Below are 18,625 nucleotides of genomic sequence, written 5' to 3'. Positions count from 1 at the left end.
TTTGATCACGTTGATACATGGAAATTATTGACATAAACAAAAAATGTTAGATAATAGATTCATACTGAAGTTCAGAATTATTGTATTGAGCTTCCATTGTGTAATATACCTGCATGTGTACGTGTGCTAGGTTACATGCCTGTTATCCAGAATTTTACATCGCGTATTAACAAGGCAAATAATCTAGGGTGTGTAGTAGCATGCTAATGTGGTGAAAATCTCTGATATGGTGAACGTCCAAAAAAAGTAGGTGTACTGTGAGGCATAACATAATTTAAAACTTCGTTCAGTTTATTTGTTGAAGGAAGGTTCTTCACAAATTGATGGTTCTGGGTGTATCGTTTTATCTAAGGAGACACATTTGTATCTCAATCATTTTGCCCGTTTCTCTATCAGATTATATTTATTTGTTTAATCGTAGTGACTAAATATCAAGTTAACCATCATGTTCATAGGTATCGCGAGAACGTATACGGGCCATTCCACGTGAACCGGATCAGTCACCTCTCAGATATTTTTTTGATTTGGCATGTCGATTGTCCATGGAAAGTTAGATTTTTGTGCCAAAGGATTTTTGAATTAGTGCAAATTTCGATTTATTATGAACAATCGAAAAATTGAGAGGCGGTTTCTTCGAAAAATCATAACTTCGTCAAAAATGATGTTGGATTCAATTTTTTTTTTTCAGAATTTACGCGGATAAGGCCATAGATTTGGAAAAAAAATAAATGGTGCCGAAAAAGTTTATTTATCATTTGTTTATTTGACAATGAATTTTTAAATGATTTTTAAAACACTGACGGATAGCACCGAAAAAGTTGAAAAAAATGCTGACATATACTTTGAACTATACTATAGCCTGTGAATTAATTTCCAAGATGCGTTCGGCTTCATTTTCGAGTAAAAAATCATCAAAGTTGGCGGCGCGCGTAAATTCGAGCTCGTCGACGCCTATGCTCGTAATGACGCGCGTCGAGCGACAGGGAATACCCTGTCTACTCTCCATGGTCGCTACTTGGTGGACGCTCCGCGGCGGCATTCACGAGTCATTTTCGCGATGATCGACACCGTTAAAAAATCTGGAAAAAATTCCATAGCTTCCCCATAACACGGCAAAGCCATAGAGCAAGTTCCAGAGATGTGTTATTTCTCGTTCTCGAGATACATATGAGCCATTCCACGTGCGCCGGATCAGTCACCTCTCAGAAATTTTTTTAATTTTGCATGTCGATTGTCCAGGGGGAAGTTAGAATTTTGTGCCAGAGGATTTTTGAATTAGTGCAAATTTCGATTTATTGTCAACAATCGAAAAATTGAGCAGCGTTTTCTTTAAAAAATCATAACTTCGTCAAAAGTAATGTTGGATTGAATTTTTTTTTAGCATTTACGCAGATAGTGCCACAGATTTAGGAAAAAAACTAAAAGGGTCCAAAAAAGTGCATTTATCATTTGTTTATTTAACAATTAATTTTTAAAACACTGACGGATAATACCGAAAAATTGAAAAAAAATCTGAGAGGATCCGGTTCACGTGGACTGGGCCAGTATACCTATGTCCGAAATGAATCATAACCATTATGGATATTTCTAATTCATTTTACACAGTCTAATACCTATATAGAATGTTGGATTTTTACCCTGGTAGATCAGAACATTGACAACATGTCTTCAATTCAAAAACTATTCAACAAGGCAATACCCAATATCTCCTTTTCCTTTCAATTCAAACCCGTGTTTGTACATTTACGAAATGTACACAACGTACAATTCATTTATTCAGTATAAATAGACATTTACCCAGGATTACAATTGCTCGCTATTGTTTAGCGTACGACATAATCACTCTCGTGACGTAAATAAGTATCCAAAATTTCAACCGATTTGATCACTTACACGTGATAAATTCCTATTTTCCTCCAAATACCTAACTAAAGTTGAACTGTGCCCAGTACCAATATTGTGATTCATCTTCTTGCAATGTAGTTAGTATCTCATAGCTATACATACATATAGTCCAGTCATTATATCCGACACTGTTATATGCAATAGTGATAATGATGCAGTATATTCGAAAAAAAGCAAATTGTAAACGAACGAAGGAAAAAAACCAGTTTCGTCCGCTTAATTTTTAACATTCTCGTTCAATATCTTAAGAACGATTAACAGTAGGCGAAAAATTAACGGGACCTAAATTGTCAAGCGTAAAAAGAGTAATAAAAAGTATATAGGTAATTGCAATTTTCGTATCATGACGGAGAGCCGAATTATCGCGAAAGAACAAAATTTACCCCTTTTTCGAAATACCGGCGAAAGCACATAGGAAATCGTGGTCGACAATTTGAAGTTAGCGATAAGCCTTCCTAAGGCCCCTCCACCCACATCATCTTCAAAAATCAGCCATCTCCGTTCATTTGCAATCTCAAATGTATGTTTGTATAATGACTGGACTTGTACGATTTTCTGAGATCGTCAATAGTGTCTGATAATGCTTACAATGCTTGTATCAGAAATGAATACATTACTATTCAATTCCCTTGTTATTGTTGCACTACTTTTTCGAATATAACACTCAGTGATAAGCCTGTTTGTTCCACAGAAAATTCGCCATTTTCTCAAATGGTCTAAGACTTTTGCTCATCGTATGTACAGTACAATATCTACCTTTACTGAGATATCATCGCTGCCTTGGGAGGTTGAATCTACCAAATAATGTCTTGGTCGTATAAACAGTAGATTCTGTTATGATGAAATCATGTTCATTTTCCAATTGGTTTACTCATTTGGCACAGCACTGGTTTCATCAATTACTCGTTACAATTTAGATTCCTCATCCCACCTTGTTGGGAAAAGGTATTTTTATACGTTTATTCTTAACTAGTTTAGTCGGAATCTGCATCTAAGTATTTACAATTATTATTGAGGTATGGGCTTTAGTAATCGGTACCATATTATTGACTGATAACCCTATTTTATTATGTTATTTAGATAGACGACATGTATGTAAGCATACATACTTATGTACGTACATACATGCCTTCATTCATATATCACTATACATACCCACGATTTTTTGTATTATACCATCATCCAGTCGTATCCACATACACTTGTAGAAATTGTAAGCTAAGAACTTTTGTTGGGCTGTCGCGCTAATTCTAAGAAAAACCGTTGAGCATAATCATCGCCCTACTATTACCATTGCTAATACTATTGTTACTATTGCTAAACATAACTTCAACATTACTAAATTTCAACAGACAACTGTATGCGCGATATGTTAATGTTAACTCGCAAGGCAGTCGACAGACAGGATTTTTGCACCGAATTTCCACTTTTAATCAGGTGTACACTAATACCTATTATTACTAAACATTATTAAAACTTCATTCTCATTGAATTATGGAACAAATAATAAGTTGAATCATAGAGTTGAATATTGACTGGTACGGCACTTTCGTATCGACGACACCAAAAGGTATACAGTATAACTTCGGGCACAGTGCGAACTACCATACTGCTAACAAATTTAATTAATAAGAAAAATGACTATGAAACATTCCTGTATTTGGCAAGTAAGATGTCGGTTATACATAATTCGATTTTAACAACCGCTACTTGGAAGTTTGATTGTGGGCTACTTATTGTAAAATCTTGCTCTAACTTCCATGCTCACACCACTAGTGATGTGTATAACTAGACGAACTGATAATTGGTTGGCAAAGTTCCCTTGTTGTTTCTAATACATAACGTCATTTACACTTTTGACCGTAATTATTGCGCGACTTACCATGCTACGCTATCGAATCATCCATCATCGAATGAACAGCCAACTGAGGAGATCATACCTATATTTATTGTAATTGTAAATACAATTGTTATATTGATAATATTAATAAAAAAGACGTGAGGATAATAAATACTAACAATGTTGAAACTATACCGTCTTGTAAACGAACATCTTCTGAACTTTGTTTCCCTTTTGATGACTTTAACTGGTCGAATATTTCTATCGTTTTCTTGTGAGCGACATACTCAACAAAAATAGATGTCACGAATTGCGAGAGACAAAAAACCATTACAAGAAAAATTGTTTTTTTTTATCAAACCCTAATCACGTTTTTTGGCCTGGCTGAGACTTTCTTTGCAAGAACTAAGATATTAAAATCTATTAAAATGATTTTGGATTTAAAAATTGCTTCAGTCATCGGAAGCTCGAAATGACTAATGCTGCAGCTTGAACAGATCACTCGTTTTGTTAACTAAAAAAAAATGATCATTGTAACTAATCAAGAGAAGAAACAAAACTTGCAATGGGTTGGAAGTTCGATGGGCTACAGATTCTTGTCGAACCAACATATCAACATATAAACAAAATACCATGGATATAGGGTAGTGATATAGGCTTGGATGTACGGATGGCATGAAGGAACATAAAAGAATGCAATTAATACTTGTTTGATTTACAGTGGGTTTATACATTAAGGATGACATATACCATTGATCTGACGGCTCGTTCGACCGACTGGCATGCGACGCTCATTTTCTTTTTCAAAGAAATAATATTAGAATCTTGAAAGATCGAAGAAAAAATTTTTTCCTCAACGTTTGCACAGGATATCATGAATACGAAACTTCGGTCATATTTTAATACGGTTTCACTTTGTGCAGCCTATCCCGGCCTTTTGCCTTATGTATCTTGGAGTGTAATTTGTGATTGCAATTAGATTGTAATAATTCGGGTTCTTCGTACTTCCAGATGCTCACAATTCCACCTTCACCACCGGTCACCAAACAATTGTTCTGTCGGAAAACAAAACAAAAAAGTTACCAAAATCGCAAAATCGACGAACCAAAAAGTATAACATGAAATCGACAAGCTTTATTCTATCAGCAATTTTTACCAAGCTTGGATCTCTTGATACCAAAATTTTATTAATGTTCAAGCATATGTATGATGTGTTTAAAGTTCACCTTCTCTTGATACCAACTGTCCCGAACAATTTGCTTGTTTTCAGTCATTAAACAACAGACTTCCAGTTCTCCATCCCTCACCGTCATACATCTCAAGCTTTCACTGAATATGAAATAGACATAAAAATTCACAGATCTAAGTACTAGTGGTTTGAATGTGATCAACCACGGTTTATACTATTATGGCACCCACCGTTTATTGGTACTGCAACCTGATAGGAGAAAATTTCTGGTCATAGCTGGATCACTGTGCATTTTAACCAAGTAGCAATTCTCAGGCTCTTCATTCTGAAAACCGCATAATACATCATGTACGTACTCAAAGATAATAGGAACACAAAGTATACGGTGCCTTGACTTATACCTGAGAATTTGTGAGAGCGCTTCGCTCAAATTTGGCATATGGTGCAGCACCTTCACAATCCCACAACTGCAGTGCATTGGTATGAGTTCCACACCACAATCTTCCCTCACCAAGCCAGCCAAGCCTGTCCTGGATTCAGAATTTATGAAAAATTAAAAGAGAAGTTCGATGTTTTCTTGGACCAATTATAGTTATTTCCACACACCCACATTATTGGGATGAAACTCACCACTGACGATTCTGTATTAAGGGAATGCATAAGAGCAGAGTCCTCGTTAGGTTGTGCCAGATCAAATATGTTGATAAGACCATCGGTACTCCCAGAAGCTAGTATGTCTCTCCTGATAGGATGAAATCTGAGCGTGGTTACATCGTCGGTGTGCGATTCCCAATATCCTCCCATTGTGGTTCTCTTGCCATGAGCTTTACTCGTAGGGTATCTAGTGTCCCAGAATAGTATAAACGAGTCTCCATCTCTGTACTCTGTTCCACCTGCCATTATTCGTTCGTCCGGTGCAATTGCAAAGCTGGCAAGATTTTTCATCTGTCTGACAGTATCTTCTGAATCGTCAGCTGAAATCATTAGCAGGAAAATATTATTGAAGTATTAATGATTAGAAACCTATGCATTAGCATCGCAGGTCTTTGAAACTTGCCTTGATATTGCGTCACTGCCCTTCCATTCGAACGTAAGTCATACAACATGATATAGCCATCGCTAAAGGCAGTGTATAACAGGCTCTGATGGGTGGTACTGAATTTAATCCCAATGATCGCAGACTGATTCTGATCAAATGTGGCAACTCTGCTTAACGTTTCGCCAACTGTATAAATGTTACAAGAATAGTCGGAGAATGCAGCTGCTATCCTGAATTCTGGATCACTTCAAGAAATAGAATGCACATTGTAGTACCACTAGGGGCAGAGGAGAGCACATGTGTTGGAATTTTAAGTTTTCTTGCCGTAAAATGAATGAAACGGTCATATGCCTACCTGGTGGCGCATATGCTAAGGATATAGTTCTTCTCAAGAGATACCGCCTCTTCTGCAGCAAGAATGAAATTAAATTTGCTCTCGTTATCTTGCTGACCAACTCTATTGGGGATTGACTTTTGGTTATGTGAACCGTTCGTAGCAGCGTCGTCATAGCTCTTCATGGTCAAATGTTCCAACGATTCTAGTACCTCGGTCATATCAGATTTTATGCTTTAAACTACAGATATTACATGCTTTACACATAGAAAGCCATCAGAATAGTATAGCGGCTGTTCGAAATGATTTCTACCTGGACCGTGGACGTTCAATTTACCGCCATAAAGAATAGGTTCACGCACAACTCATAGGTTAAAATTCAAGTATGACGTATATCGTAATAGCGGTAATAGCTAATGATCAACTGGCATGTATGGGCTCTCCAGTATGGGTATATGACATGTAACATACGCATGTAATTCCCAATAACATATGTATACAATACTATACACAGTTGGTTCACAGTGTCACGTCCAGAAAGTGCAGCCTGTGGCTCTAAAGTCCTGTGAACGATGTACTATGTAGCAATGGTCCTTCTACTATATCGTTGTCCTGTGTAATGTAATTGAAAAGGTGAGAGGGGAGATTCGCACTTATCCGTTTTCAAATGTGGCTTAAGATAATTTCTTCGGACGTGCAGGAATCTTCAAATGAACAGGTGGGTGGAGGCATAGTGTTTTCGTGTATACAAGTTTTTATACTGGTCGGTTTGAGTTTACCTTGATTCACATCGTTCCTGATTCTTAGAAAACAGACTCATACAAGAACCTGTATTGACTGTGGCGATGAGTTCAGACCTATACCTATAAAACATGAATTCGTGCTGTTGCCTTGTTCGGGTCCTGTCTCCCATTTCGTGTTCTGATGCCACGATCCATTTGCGGGGGTTGCGAAGAGGCATGCGTATGACCAATAGAGTCGGAACAAATGCAGTATAATCTAAACGCCCGCATTTGTAATGAAATGTGAGAACTTAAAAATTTTCTTCGACGTAAGTGTGTCATTGCGTGCTCTATGATTTGACAACATTACACAACTTTAACCTAAGTTTTATTTCATACGTACGGCAACGTATTCAGAGATACAAAAGATAGGTCCATTAGGAATACCCGGATTGGCAAGAGAGTGATATTTTGGCACGCAATATTTTTAGTTGATCTATGTTATTTAGACTCCTGAGGTGAGGAACCGTAATCAGTGAACGATCGGCTGTGGAATCTCAATATAATCCGAAAATAATTTTGTACCCCAACTTGCCAGCGTTTTGGAGTTTGCTCAAGAGCAAGCTGCACGTTCAAATTATGTACTCATCATGTGATAGGGTTCCTTGATTTACTGGGAAAATCTTTTTATTGAGTGATTCACAAGAATACCAGTAAAAATAATAATTAGACAACAAGACAGGGCAAGGCAATTTGATATATTTGAATTTTCACTTACAATGTTTATTTGCAAATGAAATCCAGATGGCTTGTAAAACAGTTTGCTAGATATCAACGAAGGATTGCTTTTATTGTGGAGAAAGTACATTCCTAATACTTTGCCGATAAAGATAAAAGACCTTGAATATGATGATGAATATAGGAATGTACAAGAGAATTCATTCATTCCAATCATGATTCATTTTTTTTATCCGCCGTCTGTCCAAATCTTTTGAGTGGCTGGTAACTTCAATTTGTAATCCTTTTATGTCTTTTATTCTGTTGTGTAGTGCTGAGAAGTCTCTGGAACCAGTATCATGCGTCGTGCTCGAATAAAAGCTGTAGCAAATGTCCAGACGCGACGAAAAACTGCACAAGAACTCCCTGTCTTATTGCCATCCCAATCATCCAACCCACCTGAAACCAGCAAGAATCTTGTCCGGGAAACTACCATTCAAACAGCAACTATTGGCACCATTCCAGAAAAAGTAAATCATGGAACAGACGACAGTAAAAAGGCAATAAAAATACCAAATTCCCAGATCATGGGTGCTCATCAGACTGATCAAATTCAGAATAAAGAGATCAGCGGACCTACACAGGTTACAATTTCTCGTTCACATGACAATACTTTGGCAGTCCTTGGATCACTCCCTTCTATATCTGATCCTATATCTTCAAAATCACCAGCCTCGCCTGCAAAACTTATGCAAAATCGATCAAGGTTTGTTAAACCAGTACCACGGCTGGATGGTAGTGGACGAATACGACGAAGTAGTATACAGGGAAGCGGTGCTAGTGCAAGCGAGTCTGAAGATGATAACAAGAGATTAAATTATGTTCTTCCCTGCCGCATGAGAAATGATTCCTGTGGTTCGATACAAAGTAACAAAGAACCCACTGCTAGCATTGGGCTCAATAACATTTCGGAAACCAGGCCAGCACCAAAAAGACGAATGGTCATTTCGGAGTCTGCACGGAAATTGGCAGAGGCGAGACGAGAGTTTCTACACAAGCATGGAAACAAGGCCCCAGATAGAAATAAACTTACTATGTACGATTTAATCTACTATAACCCTGTAACCAATCCAATGAAAGCTCAGGACAAGGGTGTGGAAAAATCAAGGGAAGATTCTTTTCGTTCGTAAGTATACCTGTGATTGTGTAGGGTATCCATTGGAAAAAACCAAGTAAAAAATATCCTCTTTGATAATAATTGTTTTATGACTAATGATAATTTCAGAGTAAATGATTGTATTGCTCAAGATGAAGAAAATGTCGATGAACCGTATGAAATGCCAGTGCCTCAAGTCAAGGTTGGACCAGATGGTCAGTTAATCATAGATGAACAAAGTCTTGTTATCGAGCAAACTGGTACTAAGAAGGGTCGAGAAGCATTAGCAAAAACTGAGGTAGTCGTGGACGAAGGACGTTCAGGTAATGGATTTTACAAACGTCCTCGAAAAACTAAGGATTGGCCAAAATGGGAAACACTGAGATTTTACACCGCTTTGAATACTATTGGTACGGATTTTCTTCTGATGCAAAGCTTGTTCCCTGACCGATCTAGGCAAGAAATCAAATTGAAATTCAAAAAGGAAGAAAAAACTAACAGAACGTTGGTCGAGAAGGCATTGAAATATCATCAAGAATTTGACATGGATGCATTGGAGCAAGAACTTGGTAAATATTTATATAATCGTCTTTTCTTTTTGCACAGTATTGTGATTCAGCATTTGATAAAAATATCAATGGTTCGGTTTATGTAAAAGGACTTGGCTTTCCAGAGCATTCTAAGTCAGAAAGAATAACATCCCTTGTCGCGGCGCTTTGCGATTCCATGTGAATACTAATTGGATTGTTTGCACGGTTTTAGCGACATTTGAAGAACGAGAAAAATTAGAACGAGAGGAGAAAAAAAAAGCAAAAGAAAGTAAGTCCAAGGAAAAGAAGAGGTCCAAAACTAAAAAAAAAAGAAAATGTGGTGAGTGTATTTTATTTTTCATCTGAAACGGAGTTGTAAGAATCCATAGTCTACAATAACGGTCGCCTTGTTATGACTTTCAATATTTTTCAGCATTTGTTACTTCAAGTATCGAGCAAGGGGATGAGACAGGAGATGAGGAAGGCGAGCAAATTAGCGATTCAGATTTGGCAGATGCAATGAAATGCGAAAAAAGCAATAACTCAAGTATCAAAAAAATAAAAACAGGTGGAAAATGCAAGAATGACATGTCAATGGACGAAGCGCTTGACGATTTGATGCAAGGTGCAGGAATCTTCAGCGATTTAGAAAGTGATACTGAAATATACGAGGTAAAACCAACGCGTTCCGGCCGATGTCCAAGGTCGAGGAAATTTCAAGAGTTCAATATGAATAAATTTGATAAAACGTATGTGGACGATTCTACAAAAAACAAAGAGAATCACGAGAATGTGAGTATCAGATCAGGTACTGAGGATCAGCCGACTAATTCAATCGACTCTAGCAAAGAGAGTCAATCAATCGTCGACCCTCCCAAAGTTCGGCAAAGAACGATACCAGACATTACTAAAGTAGAGCCTGGTTCATTGGTCATCTTATCCAGCGAAGCACCTGGTGAACCAGGTAGAACGATGCTACAAGTTTACATGGTCAGCCCTAATTTGGATCCGACGGATGTCGGTGTTAAACAGAGCATGGCTCCCGTTGATTTGCCTTCAGAACTATTGGCGACAGTTACTACCAAAATATCACAAAGTGAAACACCCGATTCCTAATTTTATTCGGTTGATTTCCAATTCAGCAATATCATCAAATGAGAAACATTCGCGCCTTGTTCGAGGAGGGTAAAAGTGTTGTCTGTTGACTGCCAACTCTGTATTAGGTGCTTTGCACAATTATTAATGTTGATGATCTTTCACTTATGTATCTTTATTTTTCTCCGGTACACGATCGCTCTTTCACGCGATTGATTTGAGTTTTGAAACAATGGACTCGTTTGAAAGGTATTTATTTATTATTCAAAAGTTAAGTTAATGTGATTTTTGTACATTAAAACATTAAATTATTTAAGACAAAAGGCTTTGTTCACATTTGAGCATGGATTACATGATATCTGTAACAGTCATGCCATACAGTATGTGGCGAGTCAGCAAAATTACCGATGCATCTCTAAATTATCCGCATCAATAACATAATTCAAGTGTATCACAGGGTATCCATTTCGAACTTTCCAAAGCATCCCACATGTTGTAATCCTGCTCAATTGTATCTCGGTTGGCCTTATCAACGTCCACTGGAACGGAATGCTCTGAAATGAAATTGGACAGTAACGAATGAAATATTGGAACCGATTGTAAATAGGTCTCCCTCCCATAGAGATTAAATAGTTTCGTGCGAGGGTCCCAAGTGAGTAAATGGTTTGGTCACCTATTAATTCTAATTCATCTTCCTCCGGCTTCTGATCTGAAATATAACTATTGTAGTTGTCGGATGTTGGTTCACTTTCATAGTAACCCTGTTGCCAGGCACTATAACTGTTCCAGTAGGAAGACGTATCGTAATAGTTGTATGGTTCTGCATTCATGTTCGACATAGAGTAATCAGACGATGATTGCGGAGGTGTCGAACTGAAAGAAAAAATGAAACTCAGCACTAACCTGCATTTTTCATGCTCCTTACCAACAAAGAAACTTGAGAAAACAAAATATTCTGTCATCAACGTTATAAAAGCACATTTTTACCCAGCGATTTTATTCCATGGTCGAGGGACAGCGTTGCAAATTTTCAAAGATTTTGTACCTAGTCCTCTGTGTCCGTTCATAGTCACCAAACTATTTTTCTGCTCTTCCTCGTTAGCAAATCTAACAAATCCATAGCCCTTACTAAATCCAGAGCTATCCAAAATTACTTTTGCTGTTCTAATTGAATTATATTTTGCTGCGAATGCTCTATATAATGAATAATCATCAACATCTGTTGACAAGTCACCAACCCAAATACTAAATTCTCTGTCTGTTGCAGGTTTTCCTGTCGTACTGGCATGGTTTAGACGAAAGCGCACTGTCTAAAGCATAAGTAACTCATTACAAAAACATCTGAAAAGGAGTCCAAAATTGAAAATGATTCACAAATTTCAACTCACAGGATTGGAGCCTGGTATAGGTTTTCCATTCAATTTGTGCATAGCATCGAGTGCCATTTCATCGGTAGGAAAGTGAACAAAGCAATAACCAGCTGGTTCACCAGTATAACGGTTTCGCATTACTTTGACTGTTTGTGGTTGCTCGTTCATTTTGTGGAATGCATTCATTATGAAACTCTCAGTCATGTATGGCTCCAACTAAAAATACACGTGATAATCAATCATTAATGTCATTGTTGACAAGCTGATGTCACACCGAATGTTGATATGCACGTTGGCTTTAACATTGAAAAAATAAATGGTGAAAAGTGTTTGCCTATTTTATAGGACTTTACAAATGTTATAGGTTATAAAACAGTTTGCGTTCTCTGGATTATTGGAATATTTCACTCACGCCTCCCATCCAAAGCTGGCACAAAACCATCGGGCCTGACATCCTGGTTACTCGCGAAATATCTGATTATTATTGTTCGATTTTTATCGTCGGTTTCATTCAATGACGAGGCGATTAGATGACCAAATCAAAGATACCTTCCTGGATCAAACAATGGTCACGGCACGCGTAACCATATGTATACGCTGGTATAAGTAAATGCTATGCGAATAACCCATACAAATAAAACCACTAGCCAACTATCGATAGTACAGGGTTCGGTTAGTGCATCACAGAGCATCACTTTACTGTGATATTACCTACGAAAGTGACGTGGCGCTTTCCAACTACGGATACAGTCGACATCATAACCACGATTCTGCAAGGGGTTAACTATCAATCGCAATAATAAATTATTGCCTCACAAACGATTCTCTTTCAACGCGCCACGCAATTTATTAAAAATATCAAATTTTATATAATTGTCGGCTATACATGGGCAAGTTCTTCATTAACTAGTTTAAAAAAATTGGTTCACTATCAAATAATTCTAATTGTAGTGCAATCATACAATTATCTCCAGACAAACTACAAACGATGCTCAATACGATTTATTTATTTTTTCAGGATATGAGGAATAATACCTGGATCAGTCAGATCCTATTCAGTCATAATTTATTTTTTTGCCTACTGCACTCAAGTATGTAACGACTAATATTTTTGTAATATTTATAATATTATAATGTTTCTTCAAATTCTTTCGGGGCTTATCGTCTAGATTTCTTTCGGGTATAAACTTGCTGAAACGCCTTTCGATATTCGGTTCATTTTATATGGTTTTAGGATCATACGGAAACGTTTTATTTGAAGCAGATCTGTGAATATGATAAACGAACGGTATTTTATTACTATTTTGTCGATAGTTATTTTGATCGAAACAAAGAAGAACTTCTAGTGGAATGAATCCTCATTTTAATATTTTCCAAAAATTGTGGATTTGGATAAGTTGAACCGAATATCAAGCTAACGAGTGAGGTACGTTTGGACAGAAATCGTTTGGACAGAATTCGTTTCTACAGAGAAAATTTGCCCATGGTTCGTTTGGACAGAGAAAATTTCGACTTAGGTTCGTTTGGACAGAAACTCATTTCTACAGCGAAAATGGATTCTGTCCAAACGAACCTAAGTGGGTTCGTTTGGACAGAATGTGATTTGAGCAGCGAAAACGGATTCTGTCCAAACGAACCGACTTAGGTACGTTTGGACAGAAACTGATTTCTGCAGTATAAACGGATTCTGTCCAAACGAACCGACTTAGGTACGTTTGGTCAGAATATGATCTTTCTGTACAAATGCAGCGAAAACGGATTCTGTTCAAACGAACCTAATTCGATCGGTAAAAAATAAACTAATCTAACCCATGTCAGCGAATTTGGGCAGAATCCGTTTTCGTTGCATTTGTATAGAAAAATCAGATTCTGTCAAAACGAACCTAATTCGATCGGCAGAAAATAAACTAACTTAACCCATGTCAGTGTATTTGGGCAGAATTCGTTTTCGCTGCCCAAATCATATTCTGTCCAAACGTACCTAAGTCGGTTCGTTTGGACAGAATCCGTTTTCGCTGTAGAAATGAGTTTCTGTCCAAACGAACCTAAGTCGAAATTTCCTCTGTCCAAACGAACCATGGGCAAATTTTCTCTGTAGAAACGAATCCTGTCCAAACGATTTCTGTCCAAACGAACCACTCCCAAGCTAACGATGAAGTAATATCAAGCTGTGTCGTGAACCTTTGAGGTAGTCGCTAACAATAAATGGCTTCTGATTATTTTTATCATATGACAGTTTATGCGATGAATCTTAACTATATTATAAATTTGTTGCTGCTGATTAAGTTCTGGTATTCAGACGACTCAAACCTGTAAGCACCCAAGTATGCACTTGTTTTTCTTTTGAAAACTCTGATTTCAAGATCACTTTCGCTATATAAATCGGCGACAAGCTTTCATTCAACCCTAATTTCAATAAAATCGGTCATCGGAGAGCTGACAATGAGATATGATGATCTCTGATCACCGATGGGCTCGTTTCACGATCACGATTAAGCACCGCGGTGGTCGTCATCGTGGTATGTACATACATACGTACGCCTAGTGTGTTTGATCTTGACCCTCCTAGCGGCCAAGCGCGTCGAGTTAAATCGGACAACCTTCTACTGCCGCCGGCCGCCTCGATTGCCGCCAATGAGCGCTCGCCTTTGACGATCACGACGAGCCTTCATTGGCGCTCGTTGCTAGCGACCGAAATGCTCAGAGTCAGCCCAATGCACGTGGCCGCTAGGAGGGTCAACATCAAACACACTTGGTGTACGTACATACGCTAGCTGTATGTGATACGAACTTTCCAAATAAAACCATTCCACGTAAATGCTATTGACGGAAGGCTCCGGTATGGTTACTGTTACGGCTCACGCCATTTATCTATCGTTTATATGGTACACGTCAGAGTTTACCACCGGAAAGCGGCTTTTTTCATTGAGTCTCAAAATAGTGACACTCTTCTGCCGCGCTGACTGCGTGTCGTCTGTTGCAAAATCTAACATAGTGGATGCACCATGAAAGTGGCGGGCTCGTCAGTGCTGAAATGTCGCTTGTAATTAGTTGTAACATTAATTATACTATAATTAGTTTGTTACTTTGCATTAAGCATAAAAGTACTATATAGAAGACTGGAATTAAATGAATGAATGTAAAATCTGAAAAAAAAAATGGAAAAAAAAATAAATTAATTAAAGTCGAAGACTAAATTCAAAAGAAAAAAAACAAACTAGATCAAATTTAAAAAAAAAAAGGAAAACAAAATTGGAGATAATGAGACTTTACTCTGGAGCTTTTTAGTAAAAAAATCCAGAATACTTGTATACTAATATTACACCATTGAGACTAGATAATCCTATCTATTCTCAATGATTACACTAGCTTGCAGAGGACCACTACCCTCAATTTTGTATTTTATTTTTTTTCAAATTTAATCTAATTTATTTTTTGATTTTGAATTTTGTCTTCAAATTTGATTAACATATTTTGATTCCATTCTTTTTCAGATTTTATATTCATGTATTTGATAATTCCAGTCCTCTCTAATACTTTTGTGCATGACGTGAAGTAACATACAGGTATCGTACTTTGCACAATAATTGATTTGAATCCTTCCTTCTCCGAAGATTTTCATTTCACGGTTATTCTTGAGGAATGACTTTTGGATGGCGATTGATTTGGATAAATTAATGTACTTGGCAATGTTTTTTTTACTAGAGGTGCTGTTTTGAGATTTTACATCCTCGAGAAAGTTTTTGGACGAATTTAAAGTACAAGCATAGTGGAACACCAATTATTCACGCCACTACTAACGAAAAAAAAAACCCATCGTGTTTTGAAGTGGCCATTGCAGAAAATCGATTCCTAGGACTACCGAGTAGAATTACACGATTTGTAGAAATCCTGTGAGGTTAATAATGTGAAAAAGGATCATTGGAAATGCTATAATATATCTTGCAAGAAAATTTTATTTTCAGCCGAAATTTTCGGGCTATTTTTTGGTCGAAATATTCGTTTAACTTTATAAATGATGAAAATCATTTAACACGCATAAAGTGTCAAATATTCTCTAGACAAGTGAAAACGTGGACACTAAGAAGGTTTGTCAGAAATGTGCCCCTTGAATACTTTCTGGAGTAGATGCATAAAGTCTGACCATTGACAGTGAGCAAGAAAGCCTAACAATTCATGAATCAACAAGCCGAATGTCGCAGTAACTTGTATATTACTTCAGTAAAATAAGATGGTAACTTCGATGTGACCATACTTTCTATCTTTCATAATCTACACTAAGATTGAAAAATCCATCGAGTTTCTGTCCCGGATTAATACACCATATGACTTTTACCTTGTATGTTTATGGTATACTAATGAGCATACGGACAAAGTATTACAGCTGGCTCAGAGCAATTGTTCGTTAATTAAATACGAAATAAGTTTAACGGTACTCCCCAAAGAATCGACTTTCCAATCTAGTGTACAATGTTGAATTTTCAATTTTCAGACAAATAAACATTTGTACTTATTCTCAAGAATTGCTCAGTGGTAGAAATTTATCTATTGCCTGGAGGCAGCCAGAGCCCGCAGAATGTGCAAGAATAGATTAATTATATCCATGTAGAGGTTGATGGTTGCGAGAATGTACTCCTCAGGTGACAGTGTGCGCATCAAAAGCTGCGTATCAAATATTATGAACATCGAAAATAATAAAGCACCTCCGATGCTGATCAGCAATTCAAGTGCCGTACTCTGCACAAAGAGTTGTATCATGCCACCAACTAATAGTGCACAAAGACCAGCAAATAATCTGGAAATTAACTTCTATTAATAACCTGGTGAAGATTAATGCCGTTGATTTCGAATATTTACTCGGTAACGTAAGATGGGAGTTGAATTACAGTAATACGAGTTCATCAATGTTTGACTAGAGGAAAATTTACCTACCCAAAGCCTAAAAATGAAAAGTCTTTCTTAGTTTGGAATGTGTAAGCCGTCAAACCAGCAACCACTGTCATTGTAATGAATAATGCTTCAAGAACCACTGCTTGATCGTACATTGTAACGATAACACCAACAGTATATGATTGAACAATAGTCTGTATATTATAGAAAAACGAATAAAAAATTATTGCAATATTCGTCACATAGGATGATGATAAGAAAATATGCTGTTTAAAATACATTCTAAAATAACAACTTACAAATCCACCCAACAAAATCAAATTCATGGGATGCTCTCTTCGTTTGAAAACTAAGGCCATCAAAATTCCAAGTGTCATGAAAAATGACAGTCCGATCATCCATTCGCTAAAAATTATGTAGAAACAATTATAGATAAATGAACACTTTATGGGCATTTTAGTATGGTTTGAACTAATGAAAACCAAAAAAAAATTTTTCAACATGTAAAGCTATTTCAAATACACTTTGGCAATCTATCAACATTTTTTTGACTGTTTCTATCTCCAATATCAATATTCCAATTCTATATAAGCCAGATATGTCAGTGAAGCGGAACTAATTGAGCAACTAGCTATTAAAAAACAAAGTTTTTTTTTCTGGAAATCTTACTTCTGATGAATGAACAACTTCACAGGTGTGCTCAACATGCATACAGCTGCGACAACAATTGTCATAAGTAGCTGAACGCTCAACAGACCATAGACCTTACGCAAAAAGGCCATTCGGATCTTGATATTTGCATTTTGGACATTATTATGATAAGCGAAATCATTCTGTATTCCATGTGAAGAATCCTCCTTGCCTCCTCCCTCAATATCCTCTTCCGCAAACATTAATGGTACAGTAGCCATGTTGAAAAATTGCTGATACCGTAATCTTGAAAAAGAAAATAATCAGCATATAAGTTGAAGGAGATCTGTGTTAATCATTCACAAAAATAGCTGGGGTTTTTCTTTTAACTAGATATTATCGCTGTATTTATTTAGGTAAAGATTTGTCAGCGAGTACAAGCGCATGTATTATAAAGAAATTGTAAGTATGACAAACTTTTGACACTTATTAGTATTAGTGTATGGTATTGGAGTTCATGAATTTTGTAAAGCATGTTACATACAAACCAAATTGCCTTGTCTATATAATCTCATATCACATTCATGTAAACACCAAATTTAATAATATACATATAGTTGATGATAAAAAATCTATCAGACACTCTCCATTTGAATGATTACCTAAAAAGTTATAAAAACGAGTTGTAAAGGAAATTTTATAAGAAAGACGAAAGTGTTAACCAACTCAAGTCAAAATTCATTGAAATCAATAAATTGTTAATATTCGCCATTTACTGACATTTACACAGGAACCTTCAAAATCTCTCTTATCATCAAAAAATATTAACAATTTGATCAGGATCGATAAGTTTGTGAGGTCAGTAGGTTCCGTGGTGAAACACGTCAGACAATATGGGAAAGTTTGATATCTTAATTGCAAACTCATCGACTTCACAGTTTCTTACCTGAGATATCACTATTTTCTGGAGTTAGAGTTCTTATGCGGATACTTGTCGTTCGATAAAATCCACTTCACGTATTACGTCGTTTTTCTTGAAGAAATACTTTACCCAACGTCTCTAACGTCACGTCGTTTTCGCTAGGTCTTCACTTGCTAATTTTTCCATCAATTCAACCTACTGAATCAGCTGACGTGCAATACACACACAACACCAGCCAGCATACAACCATACACCACCAGCCATAGCACAGCACAAAAAGGTATCT

The 18,625-nt window shown here is 36.9% G+C and overlaps 5 protein-coding genes across 17 annotated transcripts; 1 reads left to right on the top strand and 4 right to left on the bottom strand.

Moving 5' to 3' along the window:
* Positions 1-2,656: 2,656 nt before the first annotated feature.
* Positions 2,657-6,773, bottom strand: LOC105693019 (WD repeat-containing protein 89). 9 transcript variants are annotated; one of them, XR_007277957.1, is made up of 8 exons: positions 6,329-6,697; positions 5,992-6,218; positions 5,565-5,908; positions 5,336-5,464; positions 5,165-5,259; positions 4,972-5,074; positions 3,061-4,800; positions 2,657-2,836 (listed from the first exon to the last, which is right to left on the bottom strand). XR_007277957.1 is itself a non-coding variant. In XM_048653810.1 (8 exons), the coding sequence occupies exons 2-8, from the start codon at positions 6,480-6,482 to the stop codon at positions 4,645-4,647; spliced, it is 1,149 nt and encodes a 382-aa protein (XP_048509767.1). In that variant the 5' UTR covers positions 6,483-6,512; positions 6,621-6,773; the 3' UTR covers positions 2,657-4,644. The 9 variants fall into 9 exon arrangements, 8 of the variants coding, with proteins under 8 accessions (XP_048509767.1, XP_012268082.2, XP_012268081.2 ...); XM_048653810.1 differs by having other exon boundaries at positions 2,657-4,800; positions 5,992-6,159; positions 6,329-6,512; positions 6,621-6,773; XM_012412659.4 differs by having other exon boundaries at positions 2,657-4,800; positions 6,329-6,512; positions 6,621-6,771.
* On the bottom strand, positions 6,687-7,268 carry LOC125500594. Its single transcript, XM_048653833.1, has 2 exons — positions 7,087-7,268; positions 6,687-6,870 (listed from the first exon to the last, which is right to left on the bottom strand). Exons 1-2 carry the CDS (start codon positions 7,266-7,268, stop codon positions 6,687-6,689), a joined length of 366 nt encoding a protein of 121 aa, XP_048509790.1.
* LOC105693018 (transcription factor TFIIIB component B'' homolog) lies at positions 6,821-11,175 on the top strand. Of its 4 annotated transcripts, none has more exons than XM_012412652.4 (5): positions 6,821-7,025; positions 8,079-8,932; positions 9,032-9,471; positions 9,665-9,772; positions 9,866-11,175. In XM_012412652.4, exons 2-5 carry the CDS (start codon positions 8,106-8,108, stop codon positions 10,546-10,548), a joined length of 2,058 nt encoding a protein of 685 aa, XP_012268075.2. In that variant the 5' UTR covers positions 6,821-7,025; positions 8,079-8,105; the 3' UTR covers positions 10,549-11,175. The 4 variants fall into 4 exon arrangements, with proteins under 4 accessions (XP_012268075.2, XP_012268076.2, XP_048509757.1 ...); XM_012412653.4 differs by lacking the exon at positions 6,821-7,025 and adding an exon at positions 7,201-7,332; XM_048653800.1 differs by lacking the exon at positions 6,821-7,025 and adding an exon at positions 7,221-7,358.
* On the bottom strand, positions 10,766-12,582 carry LOC105693020 (tRNA selenocysteine 1-associated protein 1). The gene is made up of 5 exons (XM_012412660.4): positions 12,310-12,582; positions 11,916-12,113; positions 11,515-11,837; positions 11,201-11,400; positions 10,766-11,081 (listed from the first exon to the last, which is right to left on the bottom strand). Exons 1-5 carry the CDS (start codon positions 12,349-12,351, stop codon positions 10,957-10,959), a joined length of 888 nt encoding a protein of 295 aa, XP_012268083.1. The 5' UTR covers positions 12,352-12,582; the 3' UTR covers positions 10,766-10,956.
* A 3,253-nt stretch (positions 12,583-15,835) lies between these two features.
* On the bottom strand, positions 15,836-18,581 carry LOC105692562 (protein lifeguard 4-like). 2 transcript variants are annotated; one of them, XM_012411863.4, is made up of 6 exons: positions 18,364-18,581; positions 17,962-18,079; positions 17,457-17,723; positions 17,087-17,192; positions 16,830-16,981; positions 15,836-16,692 (listed from the first exon to the last, which is right to left on the bottom strand). In XM_012411863.4, the coding sequence occupies exons 3-6, from the start codon at positions 17,696-17,698 to the stop codon at positions 16,443-16,445; spliced, it is 750 nt and encodes a 249-aa protein (XP_012267286.1). In that variant the 5' UTR covers positions 17,699-17,723; positions 17,962-18,079; positions 18,364-18,581; the 3' UTR covers positions 15,836-16,442. The 2 variants fall into 2 exon arrangements, with proteins under 2 accessions (XP_012267286.1, XP_012267279.1); XM_012411856.4 differs by lacking the exon at positions 17,962-18,079 and having other exon boundaries at positions 18,364-18,579.
* Positions 18,582-18,625: the final 44 nt, after the last annotated feature.

Source organism: Athalia rosae, chromosome 4 (genome assembly GCF_917208135.1).
Source record: "Athalia rosae chromosome 4, iyAthRosa1.1, whole genome shotgun sequence".
NCBI classification, from domain to species: Eukaryota; Metazoa; Arthropoda; class Insecta; order Hymenoptera; family Athaliidae; genus Athalia; species Athalia rosae.
Note: the sequence above shows the minus strand (reverse complement) of the source record. Positions and strands in the feature narration are given on the sequence as shown.

What these genes read in the sequence shown, in the direction of transcription:
- LOC105693019 (XM_012412657.4), bottom strand. Translation starts at nt 6,528, where the DNA reads ATGACCGAGGTACTAGAATCGTTGGAACATTTGACCATGAAGAGCTAT. An exon ending in GGCAGTGACGCAATATCAAG is followed by an intron (nt 5,909 to 5,991) that starts GCAAGTTTCAAA and finishes TAATGATTTCAG; the next exon opens with CTGACGATTCAGAAGATACT. An exon ending in GGTTGCAGTACCAATAAACG is followed by an intron (nt 5,075 to 5,164) that starts GTGGGTGCCATA and finishes TTTCATATTCAG; the next exon opens with TGAAAGCTTGAGATGTATGA.
- LOC125500594 (XM_048653833.1), bottom strand. Translation starts at nt 7,268, where the DNA reads ATGCCTCTTCGCAACCCCCGCAAATGGATCGTGGCATCAGAACACGAA. An exon ending in CAGGAACGATGTGAATCAAG is followed by an intron (nt 6,871 to 7,086) that starts GTAAACTCAAAC and finishes CATCGTTCACAG; the next exon opens with GACTTTAGAGCCACAGGCTG.
- LOC105693018 (XM_012412652.4), top strand. Translation starts at nt 8,106, where the DNA reads ATGCGTCGTGCTCGAATAAAAGCTGTAGCAAATGTCCAGACGCGACGA. An exon ending in AGGGAAGATTCTTTTCGTTC is followed by an intron (nt 8,933 to 9,031) that starts GTAAGTATACCT and finishes TGATAATTTCAG; the next exon opens with AGTAAATGATTGTATTGCTC. An exon ending in TGCATTGGAGCAAGAACTTG is followed by an intron (nt 9,472 to 9,664) that starts GTAAATATTTAT and finishes GCACGGTTTTAG; the next exon opens with CGACATTTGAAGAACGAGAA.
- LOC105693020 (XM_012412660.4), bottom strand. Translation starts at nt 12,351, where the DNA reads ATGTCAGGCCCGATGGTTTTGTGCCAGCTTTGGATGGGAGGC. An exon ending in CTATACCAGGCTCCAATCCT is followed by an intron (nt 11,838 to 11,915) that starts GTGAGTTGAAAT and finishes CTTATGCTTTAG; the next exon opens with ACAGTGCGCTTTCGTCTAAA. An exon ending in CCATGGAATAAAATCGCTGG is followed by an intron (nt 11,401 to 11,514) that starts GTAAAAATGTGC and finishes TTTTTCTTTCAG; the next exon opens with TTCGACACCTCCGCAATCAT.
- LOC105692562 (XM_012411863.4), bottom strand. Translation starts at nt 17,698, where the DNA reads ATGGCTACTGTACCATTAATGTTTGCGGAAGAGGATATTGAGGGAGGA. An exon ending in AAGTTGTTCATTCATCAGAA is followed by an intron (nt 17,193 to 17,456) that starts GTAAGATTTCCA and finishes CATAATTTTTAG; the next exon opens with CGAATGGATGATCGGACTGT. An exon ending in TTTTCATTTTTAGGCTTTGG is followed by an intron (nt 16,693 to 16,829) that starts GTAGGTAAATTT and finishes GTTAATTTCCAG; the next exon opens with ATTATTTGCTGGTCTTTGTG.